We start from the raw sequence: 17,596 nt of genomic DNA on the forward strand, positions 1-17,596 counted from the left end.
TCAGATTATGTCCTTCATACTCTTCTTGACATTAAGATTATTTTATAAAATAATGGCAACAGTAGATAACCATTTTTAATGTTCTTATTTGAAAACATAAAGATTGATGATCCTGTGGTTGCTGCCTGGGAATTTTATAAATTTACCAGGGCCATGATTTACAGGTCTGGAAATCGCTGAAAGGCTGCACTAGGCACTGTGAAAGACAAAGAAGGATGACTTCTTGCTCTCCAAGAGTAAGCAATTCCTGTGGGACAATTAGACATTAGGACAAAACAGCTGGCAAAAAGTTATCTTACAAAGCTGTGTTCAATAAATGGACTGTGTCATGATAGGTGAGTAAATTAACATACCTATTATATTCAAGAAAAAAATTAACCAATCTGAGGCAAAGAAGGGTTGACGAAGGTTTCAGAAGAAACAAACACAAATCAGCTTTCTCATAAAGCCTGGATTTTATTAGTTGCCAATGTCAATTTTACTCATTGATATTAGAAATGAAGTTGGGGTGGTGGATACATTAAAAATGGCTAGTGTGCAAGGAAAGGAGCTGGAAGTACCCAGAGTGGGTTTGAAATCTGGGCTGTATGGGTTTGAAATCCAGGATGTATGAGTGAGCTTTTGCTGTGTAACAAAATATCCTAAAACCGAATAGCTTAAAACAACAACCATTTATTAGGTCATAATTATGTGAGTCAGTTGGGCAGTCCTTCTGATTTGTACTGGTTTACCTAATCTTGTTTGGGCTTGCTCATGTTTCAGTAGACAGCTGGTGGGTTGGCTGGTGGCTGGATCATCCACTATGACCTCACTCACATGTCTGGCATTAACTGGCTATTGGCTGGTTGGCTGGTACAGTAGCAGTGACTGGGTCACATGTTGCTATTCATCCAGTAAGCTGGTTCAAGCTTCTTCACATGGAGAATGTAGGACTCCAAGAGCAACAAGATAGAACAAGCCCCAATTTACAAGTGCTTTCCAAGCCTCTACTTGCACCCTATTTATTTCTGTATCTCTACATTGTTTCATTCCTTAAGCCAAAGCTTCCCAACTTGTTTGCCTAGTGTATACTGCCATGTACTCAGATATTCCTTCCCTCAGCATTTGGGCAGAGTGGCAGAGCCATGGACCTCACTTACTCCAGTGCTCCATAAATTTTTATTATTTTTATTTTTTAAAACAAAAACAAATATATGATTTATTTCAAATAACCTAGAGAAATTTACCGGTGTAACATAATCAAACCAGAAATAATCGCTTGCAGATTGGAGATAGTATTGAAACTTTTCAGAAAGGAAATCCAAGAGAAAAGGGTTGTATTTTGAATGCAAATGTGATTCATTGTTCTCATAAATTGCTACTTAATCATGCAAAATCTGAGATTCAGAAGGAAAAAAGTCTTGGGAAGGTTATGAACTCTTTTAGTGATCTTTTTGTTAAATAGATCCATCTTTAAACATTTTTATTGCAGTATATCTGACATATAACATTAGTTTCAGGTGTACAAATAATGGTTCAACATTTGTATGTATTGTGAAGTGATCACAACAATAATAGTTTAAATCCATTACCACAAATAGTTACAGTTTTTTTTTCTTGTGAGGAGAGAACTTTTAAGACTTCCCCTCTTAGCAACTTTCAAATATACAATATAGTATCATTAACTATAGTCACCATGCTGTACATTACATCACGTGACTCATTTATTTTACAACTAGAAGTTTGTGCCTTTTGACCCCCTTCACCCATTTCACTCAACCCCTACCTCCCACCTCTGGTAACCACCAATCTGTTCTCTGTATCTATGAGACTTTGTTTGTTTAGATTCCACATACAAGTAAGATCATATGGTATTTATCTTTCTCTGTCTGATTTATTTCACGTAGCATAATGCCCTCAAGGTCCATCCATGTTGTTGCAAATGGCAAGGTTTCATTCTTTTTAATGGCTGAATAGTATTCCATTGTGTGTGTGTATACACATTTCCATTCTATTATGTATATATATGTATATATATACCACATTTTCTTTGTCCATCATCCACTGATGAACATTTGTTTCCGTATCTTGGCTACTGGGTTTTTTTTTAAGTGTTTATTTTTTTAAAATTTTATTGAAGTATAGTTGATTTACAATGTTGTGTTAATTTCTGCTGTACAGCAAAGTGACTTAGTTATAGATATATATTCTTTTTAATATTCTTTCTATTATGGTTTATCACAGGATATTTAATATAATTCCCTGTGCTATACAGTAGGACCTTGTTGTTTATCCAACCTGTATATACTAGTTTGCATCTGCTAATCCCAAACTCCCAGTCCTTCCCTCCCCCATCCCCCATCCCCCTTGCCAACCACAAGTCTGTTCTCTATGTCTGTGCACATCTTAGCTATTATAAATAGTGCTGCAATGAACATGGAGGTTCAGATATCTTTTCAAGTTATTGTTTTATTTCTTTCAGATAAATATCCAGAAGTTGAATTGCTGGATCTCATGGTAGTTCTATTTTGAATTTTTTGACGAACCTCCATAAATGTTTCCCATAGCAGCTGCACCAATTTACATTCCTACCAACAATGCAGAGGTTCCCTTTTCTCCTCATCCTCACCAATACTTGGTATTTCTTGTCTTTTTGATAATAGCCATTCTAACAAGCATGAGGTGATATCTCACTGTGGTTTTGATTTGCATTTCCCTGATGATTAGTGATGTTGAGCACTTTCATGTACCTGTTGGGCATCTGTACATCTTCTTTGGAAAAATGTCTATTCAGATCCTCTGCCCATTTTCAAATTGGACTGTTTGGTTTTCTGATACTGAGTTATATGAGTTCTTTGTATAGTTTGGATATTAACCCCTTATATGATTTGCAACTATTTTCTCCCATTTGGTAGGTTGCCTTTTCACTCTGTTGATGGTTTCCTTTGCTGTCAAAAACTGTTTTCTGTGTTTGCCATGATGTGAAAATCTGGGCAGTAATACTCTAAGCCAGTGGTTGTCAGGTGTGGTCCTAGACATGCAGCATCAGCATTGCTGGGAATTTGTTAGAAATGCAAATTCTCAGGACCCACCCTAGACCTACTGAATGGGAAAATCTGGGGGTGGAGCCCGTAGTTTATTTTTTCAAACCATTTTCTCAATGGTCACCAATTCAGCCTGAAATTCAAAGTCTGCCACCATCTTCATTTCAGTTATCACTCACGTTGACTTCCCCAAGGTATTTGACACCTGCTTCTCAAAAGCTCATCTTTCCTGTCTTCTATTACATTTCATTCCTCTGGTTTCCTTATCACTCACTCTGATAATATCTGATTGACTCCTCTTTCTCTCCTCCTCTTTTAAATATAGTCACTTCTCAAGGTTCTGCCCTCAGCCCCTCTCTTGAGTGATTTCATCTACTCCCATCTCTTATCTTCAAGGAGAGAGCTCCCAGCTTTCCACGCTTTTGCTAAGATCCAGCGCTATATTTCCATCTCCTCTTCGTCTTCTTCCCTGGAATAGTAACAGGGCTCAAACAATCCCAAACCAAACACATTAGTTTTCCTGTTACCAGCCTACATCTGCTCTTTCTCTTGGGTCCCCTAGCTTTCAAAGCCTGTTTTCAAATGTAAGATTATAGATCCCATCTCCCTCCCATCCTTCCCCATTCTGAACTCTTCCATCCCTCACTTCAAATCAAGACCTGCTGATTCAGCCTTCACAGATCTCTGTACTTTGTTCATCCTCTCTCACCCAGGGATTTACAATAACTTTGATTGGCTTCATTTTCCTCCAATCTCTCTCTACTCAGTATCTCCTTAACACTCAGATCTGGAGATTGGTTCAAGATGATGGAGTAGAAGGACGTGCACCCATCCCTCTTGCAACAGCACTGGAATCACAGCTAACTGCTGAACAATCGTTGACAGGAAGACACTGGAACTCACCAAAAAAGATACCCCATGTCCAAAGACAAAGGAGAAGCTGCAATGAGACGGTAGGAGGGGTGCAATCACAATAAAATCAAATCCCATAGCCGCTGGGTGGGTAACTCACAAACTGCGGTAAACACTTATATCACAGAGGTCTGCCCACTGGAGTGAAGGTTCTGAGCCCCACATCAGGCTTCCCAACCTGGGAGTCCGGCAACGGGAGGAGGAATTCCCAGAGAGTCAGACTTTGAAGGCTAGTGGGATTTGATTGCAGACCTTCGACAGGACTGGAGGAAACAGAGACTCCACTCTTGAAGGACACACACACGGTAGCGTGTGCATTGGGACCCAGGGGGAAGGAGCAGTGACCATATAGGAGAATAAGCCAGGCCTGCCTGCTGGCGTTGGAGGGTCTCCTGCAGAGGCGGGGGGCAGCTGTGGCTCACTGCGGGGACGAGGACACTGGCAGCAGAAGTTCTGGGAAGTACTCCTTGGTATGAGCCCTCCCGGAGTCCACGATTACCCCCACCAAAGAGCCTGCAGGCTCCAGTGCTGGGTCACCTCAGGCCAAACAACCAACAGGGAGGAAACTCAGCCCCACCCATCAGCAGACAAGTGGATTAAAGTTTTACCGAGCTCTGCCCACCAGAGCAACACCCACCTTTACCCACCACCAGTCCCTCCCATCAGGAAGCTTGCACAAGCCTCTTAGATAGCCTCATCCACCAGAAGGCAGACAGTAGAAGCAAGAAGAACTAAAGTCCTGCAGCCTGTGGAATGAAAACCACATTTCACAGATAGACAAAATGAAAAGGCAGAGGACTACGTACTGGATGAAGGAACAAGATAAAACCCCAGAAAAACAAGTAAATGAAGTGGAGATAGGCAACCTTCCAAAAAAAGAATTCAGAATAATGATAGTGAAGATGATCCAGAACCTCAGAAAAAGAGTAGAGACAAAGATTGAGAAGATGCAAGAAATATTTAACAAAGACCTAGAAGAATTAAAGAACAAACACCTAGAAAAATTAAAGAACAAACAGAGGTGAACAATACAATAACTGAAATTAAAAATACACTAAAAAGAATCATTAGCAGAATAACTGAGGCAGAAGAATGGATAAGAGACCTGGAAGACAGAATGGTGTAATTCATTGCTGCAGAACAGAATAAAGAATGAAAAGAAATGAAGACAGCCTAAGAGACCTCTGGGACAACATTAAACACACCAACATTTTCATTACAGGGATCCCAGAAGGAGAAGAGAAAAAGGACCTGAGAAAATATTTGAAGAGATTATAGTTGAAAACTTCCCTAACACGGGAAAGGAAATAGCCACCCAAGTCCAGGAAGCACAGAGAGTCCCAGGCAGGATAAACCCAAGGAGGAACACGCTGAGACACATAGTAATCAAATGGATAAAAATTAAAGACAAAGAAAACTTAATAAAAGCAACAAGGGAAAAATGACAAATAACATACAAGGGAACACCCATAAAGTTAAAAGCTGATTTCTCAGCAGAAACTCTATGGGCCAGAAGGGAGTGGCACGATATATTTAAAGTGATGAAAGGGAAGAAACTACAACCAAGATTACTCTACCTGGCAATGATCTCATTCAGATTTGACGGAGAAATCAAAAGTTTACAGACAAGCAAAACCTAAGAGAATTCAGCACCACCAAACCAGCTCTAAAACAAATGCTAAAGGAACTTCTCTAAGTGGGAAACACAAGAGAAGATAAAGACCTACAAAAACAAACCCAAGACAATTAAGAAAATGGTAATAGGAACATACATATCGATAATTACCTTAAGTGTGAATGGATTAAATGCTCCAACCAAAAGACACAGGCTTGCTGAATGGATACAAAAACAAGACCCATCTATATGCTGTCTACAAGAGACCCACTTCAGACCTACAGACTGAACGTGAGGGGATGGAAAAAGATATTCCATGCAAATGGAAATCAAAAGAAAGCTGGAGTAGCAATACTCATATCAGATAAAATAGACTTTAAAATAAAGAATGTTACAAGAGACAAGGAAGGACACTACATTATGATCAAGAGATCAATCCAAGAAGAAGATATAACAATTATAAATATATATGCACACAACACAGGAGCACCTCAATACATAAGGCAAATGCTAACAGTTATAAAAAAGGAAATCAAAAGTAACACAATAATAGTGGGGAACTTTAGTCAGACTCCCTGACTTCAGACTATACTACAAAGCTACAGTAATCAAGACAATATGGTACTGGCACAAAAACAGAAATATAGATCAATGGAACAGGATAGAAAGCCCAGAGGTAAACCCATGCACCTATGGTCAACTAATTTATAACAAAGGAGGCAAGGATATACAATGGAGAAAAGACAGCCTCTTCAATAAGTGGTGCTGGGAAAACTGGACAGCTACATGTAAAAGAATGAAATTAGAACACTCCCTAACACCATACACAAAAATAAACTCAAAATGGATTAAAGACAAATGTAAGACCAGACGCTATAAAAATCTTAGAGGAAAACATAGGAAGAACACTTTTTGACATAAATCACAGCAAGATCTTTTTTGACCCACCTCCTAGAGAAATGGAAATAAAAATAAAAATAAACAAATGGGACCTAATGAAACTTAAAAGCTTTTTTTTGCACAGCAAAGGAAACTACAAACAAGACAAAAAGACAACCCTCAGAATGGGAGATAATATTTGCAAACGAATCAACAGACAAAGGATTAATCTCCAAAATATATAAACAGCTCATGCAGCTCAATATTAAAAAAACAAACAACCCAATCCAAAAATGGGCAGAAGACCTAAATAGACATTTCTCTAAAGAAGACATACAGATGGCCAAGAGGAACATGAATAGCTGCTCAACATCACTAATTATTAGAGAAGTGAAAATCAAAACTACAATGAGGTATCACCTCACACTGGTTAGAATGGGCATCATCAGAAAATCTACAAACTACAAATGCTGGAGCAGGTGTGGAGAAACGGGAACCCTCTTGCACTGTTGGTGGGAATGTAAATTGATACAGCCACTGTGGAGAATAGTATAGAGGTTGCTTAAAAAACTAAAAATAAAATTACCATATGACCCAGCAATCCTACTGCTGGGCGTATACCCATAGAAAACCACAATTCAAAAAGACACATGCACCCTAATGTTCATTGCAGCACTATTTACAATAGCCAGGTCATGGAAGCAACCTAAATGCCCATCGACAGACGAATGGATAAAGAAGATGTGGTACATATATACAATGGAATATTACTCAGCCATAAAAGGGAACGAAATTGGGTCTTTTGTAGAGATGTGGATGGACCTAGATAGAGACTGTCATAGAGTGACGTAAGTTAGAAAGAGAAAAACAAATATCGTATATTAACGCATATATGTGAACTCTAGAAAAATGGTACAGATGAACCCATTTGCAAGGCAGAAGTAGAGACACAGATGCAGAGAACAAAAGTATGGACACCAAGGGGGGAAAGCGGGGTGGGGGGTTGGGATGAACTGGGAGATTGGGATTGACATATATATACTAATATGTATAAAATAGATAACTAATAAGAACCTGCTGTATAAAAGATAAATAAAATAAAATTTTAAAAACCGCCAAAATTCAGATCTGATAATGCAAATGATTTGACCAACACTCCTTTATTTAAATTTTTTTTTTTTTTTTACCATCTGCTTGCAATGTACCCATTAATGTGCATCCTCCACTGCGGCCTCCTATCACACTTTACTTTCTTCTCCAGCCTCCCTAGGAAGAGCACTCACTGTTCCCCAAACACCTGGGGCACCTCTAGACTCTGTGCCTTTGCCCAGGCTGTTCCTCAGCCTTGAATTCTCCTCTCACTAAACTCCGCTGGTCAAAATCCACAGGTAACCTTCACCGTGCGGGTCAGATGAGGCTTCCTGTGAGAGGACAGCTCTGCTTTCTCACGTGGACCTGGTCTCTCCTCCCCCCAGTGTTTCTGTGTCACTCTTTGTGTCCTTAGTTCACTTATCTATACACTAGCATCACTTATTTAAATCTCTCTCTCCTTGGATCACCCGAGCCATGACAAGGATGTCTCAGTCATCTTTGCAACCCCACAGCACACAGTAGGCTCCAACGATTGTTTGAATTGCCCTGATTTTGTTGAATTGGGGCAGTGTTTGATGCTGCAGTGAAATGGTGATCGTGACCCTTTTCAGAGGCACTGTCCTAACTGGAGCAACCATCCCCTGAGGGTCATCCGGGGCAGCGCTCATCAGGGCATCTGAAGGCAGACCTAAAGGAAAAGAACTAGCTTGTAGCGGGGAGGACAATTCTCTGGAAGTCTGTCGCAGTTCTTGGCCCCTGCATCCCGCCCCTCCCTCCGGAGAAGGCCCTCATTTGTGAGCTGTTTCCCTTCATTAGCTGTGCTTGTTGAGTCTCCGCAGCTGCACTTCCTTTGGTCTTCTCTGGCTTCACTGTTTGCTTGTTTCCCAGTCAGCCTCTTTCTCTGGCTGTGGTTGTAAGTAGAGCCTATGACTGTCAGTTCAGGGACCTGTGCGGTGAACCGGCCGCATGTGGGCGGCAGGTAGAGTAGACTGGAGAATCCAATGCGAAGGGTTATCCCTGACGCTCAGAAGCTGCTGCAGGTGCTGGCCCGAGCTGTCCAAAAGGTTTCGCTCTTCACCATCCAAATGGAACTTTACAGACAGAAGCATCCCGTGACACGCTCTCTCCATCCCCTCCTGGGCCTCCCTCTCGCTCCTGTTTTTGCCACCTCACACCCGTCACAGGCTGGGCCATGGTAAGAGGGGACACTCGGGCTTGCCTGTGGCGTGGAGTGAAAAATAACACGAAACATTTCATGCATTGTACTCTTCTAGGCCTGATTTTTATCTCCTTGTCGAGCAGTTTGGAATTGTGCTTGGTCTACGTTGCCCAGCCATTCTGAATTCCTAAGCCAGAGTGGCCTGGCTTGTTGGCCGTGGCAGGAGAGGGACCACCCTGAAGCCAGAGCAGGAGCAGGGCCTTTGTCTCTCGTGTCCAACCTGGTCTGTTCTTGAGCCAAAGCAGGTTCTTCTCTCTCCCTGATGCCAGTTACCCTGCTTCACCCCCTTCCTCGGTGTGCGACCCAGGGGACCTCCTCCCTCCCCAACCTCCACCCTCAGACCCCTCTGGGCTCTGCCTCTCTCTGAATTCTGCAGAGTGTTGGCCCCTCAGAGGCAGCTGCCAGTGAACAAACTGTCAGCAGGAGAGCCACAGAGGCAGTGCCACCCTGCTCGAGTCTGCGGTCCTCCCCCGACTCTGCGTGGCAGTGCACATCATCTGTCAGAGTGCCCCCTCCCCTCCCGCCTCTTCCCCACCCCCTTCCCCTGGCGCTAGCTGCATTCCGGTTCATGAGCTGCAAAGCCAGGCAGGAGAGGAGCTGAGCTAGTGGGAGCCGCGTGTTGCAGCCGCTCTGCTAGGGGCCGAGGTGAGGTGGGCTGCCCCTCGGCCACCCTCTCCCATGTACCAGGAGGTGGCCGACTCTGTCACCCAGGGCTTCACTGAGCCATGCCCAGCTGGGGCTCGCGCCAGCCACACCTTCCCAGCTGCACTGCCCACCGCCAGACAGGTAAGAGAGAGCGGCTCTTCCAGCAGGGCCTGAGTGGGGCCCTGAACAGGTCGTCCTGAGCCACGAGTCTTGCTGGGAAGTGCAGAACAACCCAAGGCAGAAAAGGCTCTGTCCGCCAGTCATAATCCTCCTTCCTTCTCTAATACAGCTCCTCAGAATGGGTTAAGTCAGTCACCCTTGCCAGGAACAAGGGTGCAGGAATATGCCCATTCTTCCCAGTTAGTGGGCGCTAAGCTGTAAATTTCCTTTTTTTGTTCTTCCTCCTCCTTGATCCCAACTCCCCAGGTCCCCTGAAACCTGCCTTCTGATCCAAAGGGATGCAGTATCTTCCCTCAGATCCCTTCGGGAACTCTGCGAATATGGTAGGTTGCTGTCTGGACCATGACGCTGTCTCTGTTAGTTTCATTCATGTTTTTTTCTGCTGTTGTTTTAAGCGGATCACCTGCACAGTAGTCTGGCTGCCCACAGGATCTCTTCTGTTTCCAGACAGCATGCAGGTCTCCCGTGTTGCTGGTGACTAACACGGGTGACACATTCCAACGCAGGAGGACTCACAATCACAATGAGTTTGAGGGAGATCAAAATACACTGGAGGTCACCAATTTCTTTTTTTTTCAGCTTTATTGAGATGTAATAACAAATAAAATTATAATAGGTTTAAAGTGCACAATAGGATGATTTGATGCATGTATACATGGTGAAAGAATTCCCACCGTCGAGTTAATTAACACATCCACTGGCAGGTCACCAATTTCTACTTTAAAAATATTATTCCACCTTTTTATTATTATACATAATGCTGAAATAACATCATAGTTAAAATTTTGTTCACATTCTGGATTGTTTTCTTAGACATATTCTTAGAATGAGACTTGCTTGGACGATGTTTTTTTAAAATTGATACAAGTGACATATAACATTATTTTGGTTTTCAGGTATACAACATAACGATTTGATATATGTATATATTGTGAAAAGATCACCACAATTAAGTCCAGTTAATATCCATCACCACACATAGCTGCAGTTTTTTTTTTTTTTTTTTTTTTGGCAGGTCACCAATTTCTAAGCAGTGAGTCGAGGACACAGTTACCACCTACAGGAGGTGATGAATCTTTGGCATCAGCTAACTGGGTCCTTCTCAGAGCTGTCTAGGGGGGCCATGGAGGAGGAAGGTGGCTTTTCTCTGTGTTAGAGTCACTCGGTATCGGCCTATTGTTTCACTCCATACTCAAAACCTGCTTTTCAGGTCCTCATAGTCATTATCTTGGAAAGCATTCAATCTAATGAAATAGGAAGGAAAGCCTACCCCATCCTGCAACTTGGGTCATTTTTTTTTTTTTTTTTTTTTTTTTTTTGCGGTACGCGGGCCTCTCACTGCTGTGGCCTCTCCCGTTGCGGAGCACAGGCTCCGGATGCGCAGGCTCAGCGGCCATGGCTCACGGGCCCAGCAGCTCCGCGGCATCTGGGATCTTCCCAGACCGGGGCACGAACCCGCGTCCCCTGCATCGGCAGGCGGACTCTCAACCACTGCACCACCAGGGAAGCCCCACCTGGGTCATTTTTGAATTATTTGTTCCTACAATTTTGGAAAACTCCAGGGTTGTCTTGGAAGATGCAAGAGGTGCTGGAATGTGGGGGAGTGAGGTAACTGTTATCATGAGCACATCTAAGTGCTTGGGGAAAGTTCAAAGCTCTAAACATGAAATGTGGTATTATGCTGATGACAGCTATTATTTTTAGTTTGGGCACAATAGCTCTATGAACACTCAATCAATCTGGCAAACTAGTTTTTATTAGCCATTTGCTCTCTGCTCAATCCTTAGAGGAGGTGTCCTAGAGGAAAGTTGATGGGAGTGGGGTGAGTGGGGATTGGAGTGTGTTGGGTGACTCCTAGCCCACCATGGCCGGGCAGAGGTAAGCTGCTCCTGGGGACCAGGTCCTTCTGGCATTTTTTTTTTTTTTTGCGGTACACGAGTCTCTCACTGCCGTGGCCTCTCCCGCCGCGGAGCACAGGCTCCGGACGCGCAGGCTCAGAGGCCATGGCTCACGGGCCCAGCCGCTCCGCGGCATGTGGGATCTTCCCGGACCGGGGCACGAACCCGCGTCCCCTGCATCTGCAGGCGGACTCTCAACCACTGCGTCTCCAGGGAAGCCCTGGCATTTTTAAAAAAATTTCACACAGTGTCTTACACACGAAGGAATCTGAAAACTTCCTCATATTCTTTGTCCAGTTGAATTAGACCTGCTAACGAAGCCAAGGTGTTTCCCCTATGGGTCAGTGAGCTCTGGCCTGAAGAGCATGGTTCTTCAACCACAAGAGCCATTTCACAAATGCCAGGGACTCCTGGGGGATTGAACAAGAGTGTGGATGGACGGCACAAATCCATCGTATTTCCATTTAAAAAACCGTCCAAATGTGGGTCTCAGGGAGAGGTCAGCAGCAGCAGCATTGAAAATGATGTGACGTTGTATAGAGTGGAAGAAGCCCTGGCTGTCCTGGGTTCGAGTCTCCCTAGGGTCATTAATTGAATTACCCTGTGCCCTTCACTCAGGGCTCCTGAATAGTTTTCGTTTTGTAATTTGTAAAATGGGCACAAAAACAAGTGCCCAACTTACCTCGAAAGGTTTTTGTGAGGATCAACTGAAAAAAATAACGATAGCTCCCAATTATCAAGATTGCCGGGAAACTTTGCTAGGTACTTTCCTTACATGCTGCTGTTTAATCCTCCCGAATTCCCCAAACTGAGTCTCAAGGAGCTTAAGAAACCTGATCAGCTAAAGAAGTGAGAGCAGTCTGTAGGCTGTGACAGTGCCATACAAATGTAAGTTTTGTTGTGTATCATGATTTCATGGCTTAGAATACTTGTCCTGTTAATCCTATCCCAGGCTGTCTGTTTTGTGCTTTCTCATTTCCCCTTTGTCCAAATACCTACAGCTCCAGAGTCCCTAGAAATGCTCCTTGTGTCTCCTCTGTGCCTGGAGGATTAGAATATTTTTTGCTGTCCAAGAAGCATCAGCATTCTCATCAGAACATTTATCAGTGTTCTCTGCATGGAATTTCCACAAAGCTTTTGAATCCTTCAATAAAAGGTCCTAGAAAGAAGAGGGTCTCAGAGAAGCTGAATGGCTTAAGGTAGATTCCCACCAGGCCTTGTCTCTCAAGGAGAAGTGTCAGAATTCGCTCAGCATCTTTGTGCATCAGAACACACCCACACAACCCTGGTCCCTCCTCCCGCCCCCAGTGCAGACATTAATGTGCACCCAGCACAGGCTCGAAAGCAAGGCATCTCATTTCCCAGAGAGCTCCGTGAAGGTAGTAGCAGATCCCAGCAGAACTGTCCCCAGTCTCCACACCACTATTTCCTGCCGCTGTTGCGACCAGCCCCCGTCCCTAGGTCTGATGGCTTGTGGAGTTTCCTTTTTGCACGACTCTCGGTGGCTGGCTGGAATGTAGCTGGCAGGGAGGACATAAGAGCCATTGGCTGAAGTCATTAAAAATGGAGGATTAGAAAGAGCTTATTTTATATTCAGAGGAGGGGGAGAGTGCTGAAGCTGCTTTCTGTAGACCCTGATGGCAAATGGTAAAGCATTTGTTACTGCCTACGAAGGTGAAGAGATTGATAACCAACACCCTGGCACTGCGAGAAAGGAGGAGAGCCACATTTCAGTTGTTGCAGTGCCTCGTGCGCTGACATCTCAGCCCCAGGACTTTGAAAGCTAGGTCCTGTTGCCCTTTCCTCCGCAGCCTCCCCTCCACCCCTGTTTGGTGCTGGGCCTCTGTCTTCTATGACTCGGATGCCCTCCATGTTTTCATAAGGCTGAAGAATTTACAATCCATGTTTGCTTATATATCTATTGAATTTTTGCAGTAACACAGGAAGTTGGCGTTGCCTTAGTATTCTGATTTCAGAGATGGGAAAGCAAGGTCTTAAGCCAAGATGACCCAGCCATGAAGGGGTGGAGTTGGAGTTTGAGCCCTTGTTACCGGACGCGGGAGCCCATGCTGTGGCTGTGACTCCACGCTGCCCCTTCCAGCCAGCATCATGCTCCAAACATAGTTTCGCTCACCCACCTGACGGCTGGTTCAGTTAAGTTCAACGAACATTTACCGAGCATCTTCTTGGTGCCAAGCTCTGGGCTAGGTGTTGGTGATGTAGAGATGAAAAAAACATTTTTTACCTGTGTAGTGTACATAGGTCATGTGATGGACCTATGCTGCCTGGTACATTGTGTGACCCACAGGAGATACCTAAATGTTAGTTGAATAAATGAATGAAAGAACGAATGAGAGGATATACTTTCCTATCCTTGGTGAACTTGAGAGAGTCTGGTTAGGAGAAGAGAGTTGCAGGCACTTAATCGTGCCAGGGGCTGAGGTTAGGGAAGTATGTCTGGGAGCACAGAGTAGGGCACTTGCGGAACCTGGCTGTACAGGGGAAGCTGCCTGGAGGAAGTGGTCCTGAAGTGCAGCTTGAAGGGTGAGTAGGCAGAGCGAATGGTAGAAACGAGGCCTAGAAACTCGGAGCCGTGGTGCGTGCTCAAGACTGTGAACAGCGTGGAGTCACTGGAGCATGAAGCAAAAGCCACGGGGGTGGTGGGTGACTCTCCAGGTAGGCAGGACCCAGCTCTTGGGGAGTTTATGTGTCAGAATCTTTTTTTTTCTTTTCTTTGTTTTTGGCTGCGTTGGGTCTTCGTTGCTGCACGCAGACTTTCTCTAGTTGCAGCGATTGGGGGCTACTCTTAGTGGCGGTGCGCAGGCTTCTCCTTGCAGTAGCTTCTCTTGTTGTGGAGCACAGGCTCTAGGCACGCAGGCTTCAGTAGTTGTGGCTCACGGGCTTCAGTAGTTGTGGCACGTGGGCTTCAGTAGATGTGGCGTGCGGGCTCTAGAGCGCAGGCTCAGTAGTTGTGGCACGCGGGCTTACTTGCTCCGAGGCATGTGGGATCTTCCGGGACCAGGGCTCGAACCCGTGTCGCCTGCATTGGCAGGCGGATTCTTAACCACTGTGCCACCAGGGAAGTCTTATGTGTCAGAATCTTTATTCAAGCTCAAACTTTATCCTTAGCCTAGTGGGGCTTATAGGTTGTAAGAGGAAGGGAACATAATCACATTTGTGATTTAAACAGGAGATTATGGCTGCAGAATGGAGTTGAATTTAAGGAGGAATCCTGGATCACAGATCACGAGGACAAGAACTAGGGACCACGAGCCAGGATGTGAACCAGAGCAGTGGTAGTAAGGATGGAGTGGAGGCAGGTGTAAAAACTATGAAGGAGATTTAATCAGTATGATTTGGTAACTGGTTGACTATGAGAGATGACAGAAAAGGTGTCATCTCTAATTACTTCCCTATTTTTGGCTTGAGTTACTCAGTGGATGGTGGTGCCAGAAACTGAAACCAGGGCTTCCAGAGGAAGCCAAGATTTGTGTGTGTGGCAGGTAGGGTGGGGCATAAAATGGGTCAGGAAAAGAAAGGGATATGGTGCGCTCGATTTTTAGATACATTTGCATTTGTCGTACCTGGGGAATATCTGAGGGGTATGTTCAGCAACCCGTGGGCTATAAGAATGTTTACACCTGGCAGGGGGCCCAGAATTAGAGGAAAGTATTTAGAGATGGTCAGTATAGCCGTGTAGTTAGGACTGTGGACAAGAATGAGATTGCTGAAGAAGCATTTAAGGAGAGAAGGGCAGGGAGCCAAGGTTAGAGGGCAGGAGAGTATCAACATTTATGGGGGAGGAGGAGGCAGCAAAGGAGACCAAGGGACAGGGCAGTTAGGAGAGTGTAAGGTCGGGGAGGTGAAGAGAGTAGAGATGCTAGAAGTGAACGGTCACCGTGGTAAATGCAGTGAAGAGGTCCTTAAGGACAAAGGTCATTTGACCTCACAGGATGGGAGTCGCTCTTTCAAGGGAGTGGTAGGGATGGATGCCAACTGTGAAAGATTGAGGATGGGATAGGAAGCAGGGAAACGGGAGATTCTCTCAGACAGCTTTGCTGGCAAAGAGAGGAATACCCAAGAGAGAATGTTTTTTAAATGAAAGAGTATTTTTATTTGTAAGTCTAATGGGAGAGAGAGAGAGAGAATAAAGATAGAGGCGAGAGTTGATAAAGCAAGGTAAGTGGGGAAGGAGGGGCTCAAAGCTAAGGAGGAAGAATTTGCCCTGAATAGACACATCTGAGAGGGGTGGATGTGTGTAAATGTGGACAGACTTGTAGGGGAGGAGATGGGGAAAGAGGCTGAGGTATTTCGTTCCTGAGGCCTGGATTATCTTGATGAAACAGGAGATGAGGCTGTGGGCGTGTGAAGGATTGTGTTACATGAGCCCTCTCTGTACTGTGGCTTCCTGCCCTTCAGCTGCCTTTACAGAAGTCAGCTGGCCACTGGGAAGCTGATTTGTAAAAACTGAGTTCGCTGTTTAAGTTTGAGGTCATAATAAGGACAGAGAAGTGTTGGGGAGGTAAGCGAACAGATCATCCTTTGCATCCTCAGCTGAGATTGACTTACTGCCCTCCTGGATTCTGGGTGTGTAGGTGGGCAGGTCAGCAGCAGGAAGAAAGGAGGTAGCTGGATTCTGCCCCAGCAGCTCTGGGCTTGAGTCCTGGCTATGACTCTAAGAAACGTGACTTTGGGCAAAGTCTTTAAAGTTTAGTTTCTGTAGGTGATAGCTAAGAGTTATACCCACTCTAACCTCCATGAATTTTGGCACCTACTTCCTAGGAGTCAAATAATAGTTTTTTTTGAAAATTGATTTATTTATGGGGAAGAAAATTTACAATGGAAAATATACAGGAAGTCAATTCTCATTTAAATTGCACTTGTCTTCCGTCTTTTGATTTCCTTGCACTAATAGTTTACACATGGTATGCTCATTTTACGACAGCACATATTGTTACTGGTCACACTACTTAAAACATTTTTTATGCATAATATCAAATATACACGAGTCAAGAAAATAGGACAATGATCCCCTCTGCACCTACCACTCAGCTTCGACCCCCTTGCAGTCCCCACCCTAGATGATTTTGAGGCAGTTCCCAGATAGCATATCATTTCAATGCTAAATATTTCCAAGTGTATTTCTAAAGAAGAAGGTTGCTTAAGGAAAAAAAGTCTCAATATCAATATCACACTAATGACAATATCTAATCAGTGCTCACATTTCCATACTTGTCTCATAATATTTTTATGGTTTTAATATGAATCAGGATGCAAATTAAATTCCATATACTACATTAGGTTGATGTGCTTCTTAAGATTTTTTTTTTTTTTTACCACCGATGACCATTGTCTGAGAGATAGCCCTGTTATCCTACAACATCTCCTGATTTCATGTAATTTCCCCCGGTGTTGGTCTGCCATTTAATTTTAGATCCAAGGCACAATTGCAGTTTAGACACCAAAGCCTCCAAAGTTTCATTGTAAAGTTCCTCTAGACACACTTAGAAGGAGAAGTATAAAAATAATCAATAAAGAAAAGAGGCTAGAAAGAAGAAAAGGTGCAGGGAGCTATAAGGAGACACATGAAGGCCCAAGAGGAACAAAAGAAAAGGAAAAAAGTAATAGAGACTTATGTAACCCACGATCCACCAAGGTTGAGAATCCTTACAGATGTGTTTCATACACTTTTTGCTGTCACCTAGATTAGCGGGTGGCAAACATTAATCTTTAAATAATAACATCTATTTATTTGGTGTGTTTTCCCAAACAGCTTATCAAATAGCTGAGCAGGTATCATCGAAGTAATCCTCTTTGTAAAGTAGGGGAGCAGTAGGAATTCTAATTCCCATTTTACAGATGATGAGACAGTTGATACGGCTAATAATAGTGGCTCACAGTCATTTGCCATTTGTCAAACGTTGTGCTAAACTCGATGACATTATCTAATTTAATCCTTATAACAAGCTGATGACATTGGTATAAGCATCATTATAATCCTTATAACAAGCCGATGACATTGGTATAAGGATCGTTACAATCCTTATAACAAGCCGATGACATGATGAAAATAACATTCAAGAGAGGGAGAGTAACTTGCCCACAGTTACAGATCTGGAAAATCAAGGAGTGG

The 17,596-nt window shown here is 43.8% G+C and overlaps 1 protein-coding gene across 1 annotated transcript in view; it reads left to right on the plus strand.

Moving 5' to 3' along the window:
• Window positions 1–14,024: 14,024 nt before the first annotated feature.
• RGS8 (regulator of G protein signaling 8) overlaps window positions 14,025–17,596 on the plus strand; it is a 33,986-nt gene continuing 30,414 nt past the window's right edge. Inside the window, exon 1 of the mRNA XM_060141835.1 lies at window positions 14,025–14,139. Within this exon, the coding sequence (XP_059997818.1) occupies window positions 14,025–14,139 (115 nt within the window). The remainder of the gene's footprint in view (window positions 14,140–17,596) is intronic.

Source organism: Lagenorhynchus albirostris, chromosome 2, assembly GCF_949774975.1.
Source record: "Lagenorhynchus albirostris chromosome 2, mLagAlb1.1, whole genome shotgun sequence".
Classification (NCBI taxonomy): Eukaryota; Metazoa; Chordata; class Mammalia; order Artiodactyla; family Delphinidae; genus Lagenorhynchus; species Lagenorhynchus albirostris.